At 46.6% G+C, this 13,466-nt stretch overlaps 1 protein-coding gene across 1 annotated transcript in view; it reads right to left on the reverse strand.

Moving 5' to 3' along the window:
* ALOX5AP (arachidonate 5-lipoxygenase activating protein) overlaps positions 1 to 9,713 on the reverse strand; it is a 30,568-nt gene extending 20,855 nt beyond the window's left edge. The window contains exon 1 of the mRNA XM_010593994.3: positions 9,514 to 9,713. Within this exon, the coding sequence (XP_010592296.2) occupies positions 9,514 to 9,685 (172 nt within the window). The 5' untranslated portion in view covers positions 9,686 to 9,713. The remainder of the gene's footprint in view (positions 1 to 9,513) is intronic.
* Between the last annotated feature and the right edge of the window lie 3,753 nt (positions 9,714 to 13,466).

Here is a 13,466-nt window from a genome sequence, read left to right on the forward strand (position 1 = left end):
GCAACTAGGAGTTATCGACAGGGCTAAACAGAGGGGTGAACTGAACAGAAAGCCACTGTGAGTTTAGGGTGCTCGGAGGGGCCAGACACAAGACAGGGGGACAAGATAGGAGCAAGCTGGTTAGGCTGATGACTTGAGGGGTGTAAGAGGTACCAGGAGACAGAATTTGGAGGCGACAGATACGGACCGAATGGTGAAGATGAGAAAACAGAGGTCTCTCTCTCTCCACCCCGCCCCATCCTATGTTATTCCTGTATCTCTATTCAAGAGTGAAAAGGGGAAAATGTGGCTGTCAGGGATCCACCCACGGGATTCCTTTTCATCAACTTCACACTTGTTGTTGTTGTTGGGTGCCGTGGAGCCGATTTCCAATCATAGTGACTCTATAGGACAGAGCAGAACTGCTCCATAAGGGTTTTCTTGACTGTAATCTTTATGGGAGCAGTTGGCCAGGTTTTCTCCCACGGAGCCTCTAGGGTGGGTTCCAAACACCAACTTTTAGGTTAGCAACTGAGTGCTTAATCGTTGTGCCACCAGGGCCCCTAACCTAGCTTCCTCGAGAAGATATGCAAAGGATTTTTTTTGTTTGTTTGTTCTTCTCATGGATTTTTTTTTTTTTTGTGGTAAATATATACGTAACAAATCATTTGCCTTTTCAATGTCCTTCACATGTACAGTTCAGTGACGTCCACTGTGTTTATCGGGTTTTTCAACCATCACCCTTATCTGTTTCTACATTTTCCCATCACCCTGAACAGAAAGCTCAGTGTCCCCCAAGCAGTGAGTCCACCTTTTCCTACATTTCATCGATTGTGTAGACCTTTTTCTCCTTTGGTAAAAATGCATTCCTTCTGTGGGAACGTGCCCATTTTGAACATACGTATAGGGCCAGCTTGTGTGAAGGAGAGATCTACTTCATTCCAAGCACTGTGGTAGGCAGTTGTCTCGAGTCCCTTACTGAGCCTGCAACAGCCCTATGAAGAGGGTAGTACTGTCCACACTTTACAGACGAGCACACCGAGGCTCTGCTATGGTGAGTGAGTTTCTCAGGGTCTCTCGCTGGGAAGCAGGGGAGCTGGGCCTATGAGGATGTGTTTTCCCCTTGCTTCCACATTGCAGCTCACACTGATCCAGTGATGCTGTCAGCCACATGGGGTCTGAGCATGCAACTGTCCCTTCTGAACGTCTCTTCTTACCACCAAGTACAATAGGAAATTCTGATGGCTTTGTCTCCAGAAACCAAGATGGCGTCCCTTGCCTCAGATCACATCAACAGGGCTGGTATTAAGGAAGTCCAAGGTCATGCCTGCAATCAGCAGCACAACTTGGCCAGACTTCTGCGCCTCTGCCTGTCTTCTTCCCTTCCACTCTCAGAGAGCAAACACCTTCCCTTTTCCAGGGTCAAGCCCTCCACCTGTGATCTTGATCCCCTTCCTGCCCCCTCTTCAGCAATTTGTCACCAGTTTATCCCTCATTTCCTGAATTTGCAGTCTCTTTTTTTTCTCCTCCTCTTTGCCCTAGAAATACACTCAAATCTTTCCTACCTTTACAACAAAATTGCCTCAGCCCGATATTCCACTAGGGGCTACTGCAGCTTCTTTCTAGGCTAACCTTGAAAGAGCCGTCTACTTTGGCTACATCTTAACCCACTCGCTCTCGGGCCCCCTGTAGTCCTCCACTGAACTACAGAGGCCATGCATGCAAAGGCCATTAACACGCTCATCTTGGCTACCTTCCAAAACCCAAGAGAAAGGAAAGAGGGAGAGCAAGAGAGATACAGAGAAAGAGTGAGAGACAGAAATAGGAAAGAGAAAGACAGAAAAGAGAGAACGAGAGGGAGAGATTGGAGATAACAAAATAGAGAAAGAGAGAAAGAGAGAGACAGAGACAGAGAAACTGCAAACAGTTAGTGAGAACTTTGGCTTGCTAGGCCTGCTAGCTACTTTACCCACAATGCCCACAATAACTGGACAAAAAATCAAACCAGTTGCCTTCGAGTCAATTCCAACTCATAGCAGCCCCACATGTTTCAGAACTGTTCTCCACAGGGTTTTCATGGTTGTGACCTTTCAGGAGATCACCAGTCCTTTCTTCTAAGGTGCCTCTGGGTGGGCTTGAACCTCCAGCCTTTTGGTTAGCAGCCCCGCTCTTAACAACAACCTTCTCTCCTCAGTAAGGTGTTAATAACTCCATTTCTCAGTTGAAGAAACTGAGGGTCAAAGAAATTCAATCAATAGCCTGCTCAAAATTGCATAAGAAAGATCTTGAAATTTTAGCTAACCACAAATATGAGGAAGCAGTGTGATACAAGTCCTAAAAGAACAGCTCAGTCATAGATTATTTTAGTTGAATGCGTGTCTGAATCTCAGGGATCATTTTCCCGCACACAAGACACAGATCTGCATTGTAGAAAGAACACAGCAAGAGGGGAGGCCACCTGAAGGCCAGGGACTCCGGAAACCAAGGCCTAAGAGAAACGAAGTTAAGGAAGGGAGGTTACAGCTGACTTTGTCAACAGACGGGAAGCAGGCACGGTCTAAGGTTTTTCAAGAACAGCGTCAGGACTGGTGCAGAGAAATAATAAGGTAGCAGCAACCTCAATGGAGCCCTGGTGGCGCGGTGGTTAAGCACTCAGCTGCTAACTAAATGGTCGGCAGCTGGGACCCACCAGCAGCTCCTTGGAAACTCTATGGTGCGGGGGTGGGGGTGAAGTTTTACTCTGTCCTATAGTGTCGCTGTGAGAAGAAATTGAGTCAATGCCAACAGGCACACAAGTAACCTCAATATAAAGGGAGCCATGGTGGTCCAACAGTTAAGTGCTTGGCTGCTAACCAAAAGGTCGGCGGTTCAAACCCCCCCAGTGGCTCTGTAGGAGAAAGACCTGGCAATCTGCAGATCACCCTATGGGGCGGACTACAGCCTAGAAAACCATATAGAGCAGTTCCACTCTGTCACACAGGGTCGCTAAGAGTCAGAATTGACTCCATAGCACCCAACAACAACCTCGATATGGTACAGCATAGGACAGGATTTTCTGAGTATTGAGTTCTGGAAGAAATGAGTGTACAGCAATATATTTTTCCAGGCTAAGGCTCTACACATTACAATGCACACATTTCAACGTGTACGACAGTGCAACACGCACGCACTCCACACTGGAATCCACTGAGAATCCAGGTTCACCACTACTGGCTCGAGGGTCTTCAACCAGTTGTTTAACGTCTCCAAGCCCCACTTTGCTTACCTGTAAAATAAGAATGATAACAGTGTATGTTTCATAAGTGTGGGGATTAAATGAGATACTAACATTAAATGAGCGACTCAGCGAACTCTCAACACCATGGCAAGGGCGGGCAAGCTCCCTCAGCGGGCTGAGTCCGCGTCACTGAAGTGATCAGGTAGGAGCTGACGGGGTGAAGGAGACTTCCGCCTTAGGAGAGCTTCGTGACTCTCTGATTCTATTTCTAGAGGCCGTTAAACCCCAGGTTGAAGGACACCAATAAGTTGCCATGGAGTCGATTCCAAGCCATGGTAACCCCATGTGTATCAGAGTACAGCTGTGCTCCACAGGGCTTTCAGTGGCTGATTTTTTAGAAGTAGATTGCCAGGCCTTGCTTCCAAGGCACTTCTGAATTGACTCAAACCACCAACCTTTTGAATAGCAACTGAGCACTTAACTGTTTGTGCCACCCAGGGACTAGGGCAATGTCTCTATAATCAAAAAAACCCCATTGCCATCAGGTCGATTCTGCCTCACAGAGACCCTATAGGACAGAGTAGAACTACCCCATAGGGTTTCCAAGGAGCAGCTGATACATTCAAACTGCTGATCTTTTGGTTAGCAGCCAAACACTTAACCACCGCGCCACCAGGGCTCCAACGTGTCTATAACCAAACCAAACCCAGGGCCATCGAGTCGATTCTGACTCATAGCGACCCTATAGGACAGAGTAGAATTGCCCCACAGTTTCCAAGGAGCGCCTGGTGGATTCGAACTGCCGACCCTCTGGTTAGCAGCTGTAGCACTTAACCACTATGCCACCAGGGACCCTGGGAAACCAGGCTTTGATAGTTCAGCTCCAGGTTTCTTGTAACGATGTGTTTTCAACTTGTTTTTGTTCTGTTTTTCCAAACGTGCATTCTGCTGGGTCAAGCTGCAAGACTGCCCCAAGTTCAAAGCTCTTGATGACTAAAGAACGTTTGAGAAGGCAGAGGAGGAAGTAGCACCAGGCTCTGCCCTCTTGGGGAAACGAAGCTCACCAAGGCTACCAAGAGCACAGTGGAACTGGGTCGCGTTGTCTTGGGACACAGATAAATTGTGTAGTGCCTGGTAACAACACGTAAATATATTTTTTAGACCAAACAGGGAGAATTTGGAGTGGCACTCTGGAGGAAAAAGAAAAAAAAGCCCAGTGTTTGCGTATTTTTCTGTGTTCTGTCAGGTAGGTCAAGGGTTGCAACCTTGAGTTTAATTAGAATTGCAAAGAGAGGCTCTGGGCTCGCTTTTGAACCTTTGTGTTTGCTGAAAGACTCACCCCAGAAACAAATAGAGATGTTATCCCCCCACCTCATTTGAATTTCGCTCCTTTCCCTGCAGGGGCACATTTAATGGTTACAAACAACAAACCTCACAGAGTCCTCACTGCTTCCTGGGGAGTAATGTTCATTGCCCGAGAGGGAGAATGGCTCATCCCAGCCAGGTGGGCAGCCAAGGGACCCTTCTGTGGCTGAAACTCCCCTCCCCTGGACACAGGTGGAAGGCTCCATGCAAGACCACTCTGCCCTCGCTTTGCGGAGCATACTGTCAACTCTACTACCCAAACCTAAAACCACACCACTCGATTCTGACTCAAAAGACCCTATGGGACAGAGTAGAACTGCCCCATAGGGTTTCCAAGGAGCAGCTGGTGGATTCAAACTGTCGACCTTTTGGTTAGCAGCCAGCCCTTAACCACTGCACCACCAGGGCTTCTCTACAGGCCCCCAGTTATCTGTCTGCCCAGTGTGAAAAAGTCTCCAGATCAAAAGAGTAGCTGAGGGCTGGTCTCTGCTAGTGTCTCCCAACCTGGGAGACTCTGTCACCCTGGTCGTTTCACGGAGCTTTTTGAGTAAGGCCGCTGTGATCTGTCATTATCTGTTTTGAGGGATCTCTTCACAGACCGGGCTTTTAGGTTGTGGCTGGTAAGACTCAGACAATTGACTTTCCCTAACTTCCCCTCAGAGCCCTGGGGACAGTTCTACTCTGTCCTATAGGGTCACTGAGTCAGAATTGACTTGATGGACACTCAGCTGCTAACCAGTCGGTGGTTCGAACACCTCAGTGACTACACGGAAGAAAGGCTTGGCAGTCTGCTCCCATAAAAGTTACAGCCTAGGTAACCCTATGGGACAGTTCTATTCTGTCACATGGGGTAACTATGAGTCAAAATCAACTTGACGACACCCAACAACAACAATTTCCCTCTTTGGCCCCCAAGAAGCCATAATCCCATACCACGGATAATTAGGGACTTCATTATCCACCTCAAGTCTGGCCAGAATTGCTACTTATGGAAAAAACTGAGTCCCTCAGTGGCACAAATGGATAACGTGCTCGGCTGCTAATCAAAAGGTTGGAGGTTCAAGACCGCCCAGACGCACCTCGGAAGAAAGGCCTGGAGATCTATTTCTAAAGAGTCAGCCATTGAAACCCTCTGGAGCACAGTTCTGACACATGTGGGGCTGCCGCGAGTCTCAGAGTCAACTCAACAGCAACTAGCATGGAAAAGCCCAGGGCCACTCAATAGATAAGGTCTGGGTCCCTAGTGCATCTCACTTTGAAGAGAGGAAAACACTCGCTTCTCACAGCTGGGAGCCCTGGAACTTCCCAGCCCCGCTGAGTTGAGAGGGAGCAACTCAGAGTGAATTGCAGCTGCCAGCTGACCCAGCCCCATTTTCACAGTCAGCTGAGAGGCACTGGGCTCCCGTCTACCGGTACCCATCGGTTATGTGGATGGGTCCCTGGGGAAGGGCTAGGGGGGAGACCCTACCCAGAGCTGGCCTGGAGCAGCCACCACCCAGGGAAGAGACACCTCAGGCTTCCTGCTAACTTTTCTGCCACCTCTTAACCTTACCATCAATTAAAAAACAAAGCCCGGTAGCCACACCTGAAAAAGGCAGGGCTGTATAGAAAAGATGGAAACCCTGGTGGCGTAGTGTCTAAGTGCTATGGCTGCTAACCAAAGGGTTGGCAGTTCGAATCCGCCAGGGGTTCCTTGGAAACTCTATGGGGCAGTTCTACTCTGTCCTATAAGGTCGCTAAAAGTCGGCATCCACTCGACGGTAATGTGGTTGGTTTTTAGTTTGAAAGACGGTGGTTGGTTTTAGAAATGAAAGAGCCCTGGTGGTGCAGTGGTTAAGGACTCAGCTGCTAACTGAAAGGTTGGCAGTTGAAACCCACCCAGTGGCTCCGCTGAAGAAAAGAACTGGGAATCTGCTCTCATAAATATTACAGCCTAGGAAGCCCTATGGGGTAGTTCTATCAACTCAGTGGCAGTGGATTTGGTGTTGGGTGTAGAAATGTCTCCTTCAAGTTCTGAGTTAGTACTCCCTAAGACTTTTCTGGAGTGGATGCTTCTTGAGGGCAGGAACCGTGGCTATCTTGTCCCAGACAGTGCCTGGCACACAGCAGGCAGGCCCTGGAGGAGTCTGCAGGGCTGAAGATTTGAGCCACTTGGCCCTTTACAGTACCCAGGAAGCCCAGGCACAGTGCCCGCAGGGAATAGGAAAGAAAGGCCTGAGGAAATGGCAGCCTCAACAAGCCATTGCTTCCTTCTCTAAGTTGCAACTCTGTTGCATGAACTGGTATGAAAATGGTTCATCAGAAAGCTAGAAAATGCTCTTCCCTGGAAGGAGCCCTGGTGAAGCATTGGTTAACCACTCGGCTGCTAACCGAGAGAGAAAGACCTGGCGATCTGCTCCCATAAAGATTACAGCCTAGGCAACCCTATGGGGTAGCTCTACTCTGTCACGCAGGGTGGTTATGAGTCTGAATCAACTCGATGGCACCTAACAACAACAGAGGAAATACACTTAGATGTGCCAAATTGGGCCTTGTTTTATCTAGTGCCGCTATAACAGAGGAAACCCTGGTGGCCTAGCGGTGAAGAGCTACAGCTGTTAACCAAAACGTTGGCAGTTTGAATCCACCAGGCACTCCTTGCAAACCCTATGGGGCAGTTCTACTCCGTCCTATAGGGTCACTATGAGTCACTGTGAGTCAGAATTGATTCGACAGCCATGGTTCTGGTTTTTTTTTTTTTTTTTCTATAATAGAAATACTACACGTGGGTGGCTTTAACAAACAAAAATTCATTTTCTCACAGTTTAGGAGACTAGAAGTCCAAATTCAGAGCACTGGCTCTAGGGGAAGGCTTTCTCTCTCACTGTTGGCTCTGGAGAAAGGTCCTTGTCTCTTTTGACCTTCTGCTCCTGAGCGACCTTCATATGGCGTGGCATCTCTCTTCCCTCATCTCTGTTTCTCTACCTTGCTTGTTTAATCTCTTATATCTCCAAGGAGATTGACTCAAGACACACCCTACATTAATCCTGCCTCTTTCAATTCCCAAATGGAATTATAACCACAAGCGCAGAGGTTAGGATTTACACCACTTATTTTGGGGGGACACAATTCAATCCATAGCAGGCCTCTCTGGAGTGGGGAGGCCGAGGGCAAACCTGGCTCTGTGCCCACAGATCAATCCCCAGAATGTGTCCACATTCGCAACGTGAAAATGACCAGATTATCCTGAACTGAGTAAACTCTGAAGTCCCCAATGTGAACATGTATGAATGCTCAGTGCCTGCCATTACATGGCAGCAGGTGCCTTCAGTAATTCCTCTTTTTTCTCTTTTCAGTAAACTGCAAAACACAAAGCCACTGGGGACAGTTATGAAAATGGTCCTAGGGAGTGCTAACTCAGAGCTTTAAGGAGACATTTCTACACCACACTGGCTTTCTCAGGTCTGGCTCTGCTGCTTCATTTCTAACTGATGGTCAGGTCAATGGAAATGCAAACCCCAAGAAGAAAATGTTCATCTCTCTCTCTCTCTCTCCATCTCTATCTCTCTTTCTCTGTCTCCATCTCTCTCTCTCTCTCCATCTCTGTCTCTGTCTCCATATCTTTCTCTGTCTCCATCTCTCTCCATTCTCTATCTCCACCTCTCTCTCATGCTTTATGTAAGTATATAACGCATACGAAAATGCTTTAGAAACTATGGTGGGGTAGTGGTTAAGAGCTACAGCAGCTAACCAGAAGGTTGGCAGTTCAAATTCACCAGCTGGTCCTTGGAAACCCTATGGGGCAGTTCTACTCTGTATTATAGGGTTGCTATCATAAAAAAAAAAAAAAATTTTTTTTTATGAGTTGGCATCGACTCCATAACAATGGCTTTGGTTTTGGGTTTTTTTGGTACAGAAAAAGAAGGTATTACAAAAACATGTTTCTTCAAAAGAAAAAAAATAGCAAGTGGTTAAAATATCAATAAGGTGATTCCTCCTCCATCCCCAGAATTCACTTTTTTTCTTTTCTTTAGCCCACAGATGACAGGTAACCCAGTTGCCCTGAATCTAAGTTGGCGCAGCCCAGGGTCTGAGTGAGCACGTGTCTCAGCCTGCTTGCCACCCCTTCTCTGGCGTGGCCATGAAGAGTTAACAACGCTGACCGCAGACACTTCAGTGAGTGCTGTGTAAGCCTTGGGTGCTGCCCTGCCTCAGCACACTGGCTACGCGGCACTATTGAAGTGAAAGAAAGACCAAGAGGAGAAAAGCCCAGATTCACGCAGAAACACACACACACACCTAAAGCCCACGCACTGCCTTCTCGGCCATTCTGACTCATAGCAACCCCATAGGGCAGAGAAGAACTGCCCCATAGGGTTTCCAAAGTTGTAATCTTTATGGAAGCAGACTGCCACAGCTTTCTCCCCACACAACTTTACATTCAAAAAAAAGGAATTAAATGTAGATAAGGCAAAAGTGCGTGCACCTACGCACACACTCTCTCACACTCACACACTCTAATATTCACAGACTCACACACTTGTACACACTTGCACATTCACACTTACACACTCACATACACTGTCTCATAGACTTCCACTCACACACACTCATATATTCTCACACACATACACTCGTACACATACACGCTCTCACAGGCTCACACATGCACTTACACAGACCTGTACTCTCTCAGGCACACACAGACGTATTCTCACACACCACACACACATACACTCAGACTCACACTCTCTCTCACACACACACAGACACATTCTCACAGACTCACACTCACACTCACACTCACAGACTCACACCCTCTCTCTCTCTCACACACACACACACACACACATTCTCACAGACTCACAGATACACCCAGACCATAAAAGCCTGAACCAGCTAATCCTGACTTTCAAGCATCTATCAAACAAAATCTACCACCTGTTCATCTAAGTGACGGGCACATCCCTTACCATTCTGGACCACGCTGATGAGGGTGACGATGGCCAGCAGGACAATGTTTCCCACGGTTTCTTGATCCATGTTGGCGTCAGGGTGCCCAGAAACAGCTGCTCTGCGCCTTGACAGCCTGGCCCATACTGTGCAGGAAGGGGAAGTGAGGGCCTGGGCGCTGCCTTTCATCATTAGAATTTTTGTGGTCCCAGTACAATTACCCAGTGTCTTCTTCCTTCTTAACTAGCCACCTCTCTGCCCTAGCTGTGGCTCAGAGTGAACTGCCAGGAGCAGGGCTTGTGGGTGGCGTGGATGGAGCTGCCACTTCTCCTGCACTGCCTTGTCATGACAACCCCCCTCAAGGGTCTCCAGGATGAGTCCTGGACCCAAGAGCCCATCCAGCAGGAGCCCCATGGAGAAACCAGGCAATCTGGAAGCCGCATCATCTCTGCCGCTGACGAAGGGAAAGAAGAGAAAATGAAACTTTTTTTTTTTTTAATAGAGCACCAAAAGATTTGTGTCTTTCTTCCCTCAAATCTCTGGAGGAAAATGAACACTTAACACAAGGAAAGGCCCAGAACACCAGCTGCCGTCAATCGATTCCAACTCATGGAGACCCCATGTGTGCAGAGTAGAACCACCCCATAGGGTTTTCAAAGCTGTGACCTTTCAGAAGCAGATCTCCAGGCCTGTCTTCTGAGGCACCTCCGGGTGCTTAACCATTTGTACAACCCAGGGACTCCAGGGTCAAAAGTAGCAGCTGTGTAATAAGGCTTGGATGGATGAATGAATGAAATGATGAGGAGGTCAGCTACAGAGAGACAGCAACAAAAGAATTAAAAACCAAACCAATGAATTTAGGTAAGGGGCAGACATAGGGTTATAAATGACCCCCGTGGAAAACTACCCAACAGGAAGGATTGTCCAACACTGCAAATGGCTTTTCTGAGGCAATTGTAGAGATACCTTCCATGGGATTCTTTTAAACATAGTAGTATTTTTTTTTTTTTTTAGTAAAGAGGCCCAGTCTGAGAAGGTGTAAGACCTGACCTGCTGGGATGAGCTAGGTGACTGCCTGGCATTCTACATGCCTGCTTTCTCAGTGTAAACAACAATCCACCCAAGGTTACAAAGAACACCCAAGAGAGTGGTCCCACACTCAATAGCTCTTTGACAGTGATAAAGAGGAGCTTTGATCCAAATCTTCCTTCCAATCTGGAGATTGCCTTTGCTCCCTGTTTTTATTCAATTACTCATTTATAATTATTGAGCACCTACTTTGTTCAGGGCATATTAATTACCTCAGGGAGTGTATGGTTTACTAAGATGTTCTCCAAACTTTGTGATTATGCATATCTGTCAGTATATCTGAGGTCCCTGAATGGCACAAATAGTTTGCACTCAACTACTAACCCAAAGGTTGGCAGTGCGAATCCACCCAGTGGCACCACAGAAAAAAAGCCTGGTGATCTGCTTCCGTAAAGATGGTGCAACTCTACTCTAACACCGTGGGTTGGAATCAGCTTGACAGCAACAGGCTTATCAGTATATTTATTTATAAAATACATGCATGTTCTACTGTTAATTCATAGTTAAACCTTAAAAGCCAGTTGTGTCAGAGTAAACTGTGCTCCATGGGGTTTACAGTAGCTTACTTTTCAGAAGTAGATCATCAGGCCTTTCTTCCAAGGCACTTCTGGGTGGACTCAAATCTCCAACATTTCTGGTAGCAGCCAAGTGTGTTAATCATTTGTACCATCCAGGGACTCCTATAAAACATTAGTAAAATTTAACTTTTTCTTTGTTTTTCAGATAAAGAAATTTTTACAGAAGTTCTGATCTTTTCTTCCCATACTCCCACTTCCTTATCACGTACACTTCTGTGTGCTTGCCACCTTGGTGCTCATTGGTCCCTTAGACAAGACATACAAGTCAACTACTCTAATAATAATAAAAAAAAAAACTCTAATAGCAACACATATATTTATGAAGTGCCCTCATGTGTGTCAGGTTCCATGATCACGCCATGAAAGAATGAGAGATAAAAGGAGATATTCAGAGAAGGAAGAGTTTACGTCCAGCCAAGGGTTTTGAAAAGACCACAAGCAGGATTCAGGAGTGTAGAGATAAGAGTAAGGATAATCCTAACAGAGCAAACCCAGAGACAACAGCATGGCTGTGCACAAGAGCAATGAAAAGTTCGTAGGGCCAGAGTGATGAGTACACTGATGGAAGTTCTGGAAAACCAACCTGACTAGGAATTGGAGGAGGAAACAGATTGTGTGTTTGGTTACCTTCCTCAACAACTGCCTCTTTTGCCATGAGACCAGAAGACATAGATGGTGCCCGGCTACCAATACTGATCATTTTGGTCAAAGATTCTATAGAAGAAACCTGATAAAAAGGGGAAAGAATGTGAAACAGGATATCAAATCCTCAATGGAATCCAGAATTTCTGGAGCCATTGAGGCGGGTGAATACTTGAAACCATTGCCCTTAGATAATCTTTAAACATTAACCTTAAACCAAAACTATCTCCTGAACTAAAGGGGCACACCAGCCCTGGGGCAAGGACTAGAGGGCAGCAGGAGACAGGAAAGCCAGTATTAGGAAACCTAAGTTTGAGAAGGGAGAGAGTTGACATGTCGTGGTGTGGTTAACCAATGTCATAAAACAATATGTGTACTAACTGTTTAATGAAAAACTAGTTTATTCTGTAAACTTGCGTCTAAAGTACCACAATAATAAAAAAAAAAGCTATCTCCTGAGGTCTTTTTTAAACCAAAAAGTAGTTAATCTTAATAAGTAAAGCATGTCTGCCTTGAGCACTGTGCTCTTTTAAAGAATTATCTATGTGAGATCAAATTGACAATATAACTCGAAAGATTAGATGAGAAGCTTAGAGGGGCAGTGAGTTAACGATGGTAGATCAACAATTTGGAGAAGGATGGTGAGAATGTTTCCACAAACTTGAAGAATGTAATCAATGTTGCTGAGTTGTACATGTGGAATTGTTGAAATGGTATATGTCTGTGTATATTTTCACTAAAATTAAAGAAAAGAAAGAAGGAAGAAGAAAAGAAAGGAAGGAAGGAGAGAAGGAAGTGTGGAAGGAAGGAAGGAGGCAGGGAGGAAGGGAAGGGAGGGAGGGAGGAAAGGAAGAAGGGAGGAAGGGAGGGAGGTAGGGAGGGAGGAAAGGAAGAAGGGAGGAAGGGAGGAAGGAAGGATGGATCAGACTAGGAAAGTTGGAGCCAAATTGTGGGGGTCCTGGAGTGTTAGTGGGACAGGGGTCCCAGCTGGACAGGACTGGTGGGCAGAACTAAGCAACTTCTTGGCCTCCCTCCACAGCACCAATGCATTTACCTGGGACTGAGGTGATTCCTAGGGTAAAAGAACCTCAAGTTTTGCCCACAATTGGACCATGTCTATTTTGTTCATCTCAGTATTCCCAATGCCAGGCACAACGCCTAACACATAGTAGGCACTCGATTGTTCACATAGGCATGTCTGGAATTCAACACAAGTTGGAAAAGTGTTCGGCAGAGCCCTGAGGAAGGAGTTATCCAATTACTCATTTGTAGTTACTGAGCACCTACTGTGTGCAGGGTATACTAATTACCTCAGGGAGAGTATGTTTAATAGAATGCTCTCCAAACTTTGTGACTATGTCTATCTGTCTTTATATCTAAGCTCCGATGAGCCAGATTTCAAAAAGTGGTCTGAAGACCAGACAGCAACAGAGTCCCAGGTTCTCTGAGTGGGACTGATGTGGGTGAGCGCATCCTAGGGCAAAGGGAGCGAGATGTGTGTGAACTAAGAGCATGAACACTGAAAGTCATAATGTTTCAGGGCCCTAGCAATCCTACCACGGGACCCTACCCCACCCCCACCCCACGTGGACATGGAACGTAGAAGGGGCAATGCCATTTTCTCACTTTGAAAGAGAATGTTGGCCATTAGAACTGATGACAGC

Source organism: Loxodonta africana, chromosome 23 (genome assembly GCF_030014295.1).
Source record: "Loxodonta africana isolate mLoxAfr1 chromosome 23, mLoxAfr1.hap2, whole genome shotgun sequence".
Taxonomy (NCBI): Eukaryota; Metazoa; Chordata; class Mammalia; order Proboscidea; family Elephantidae; genus Loxodonta; species Loxodonta africana.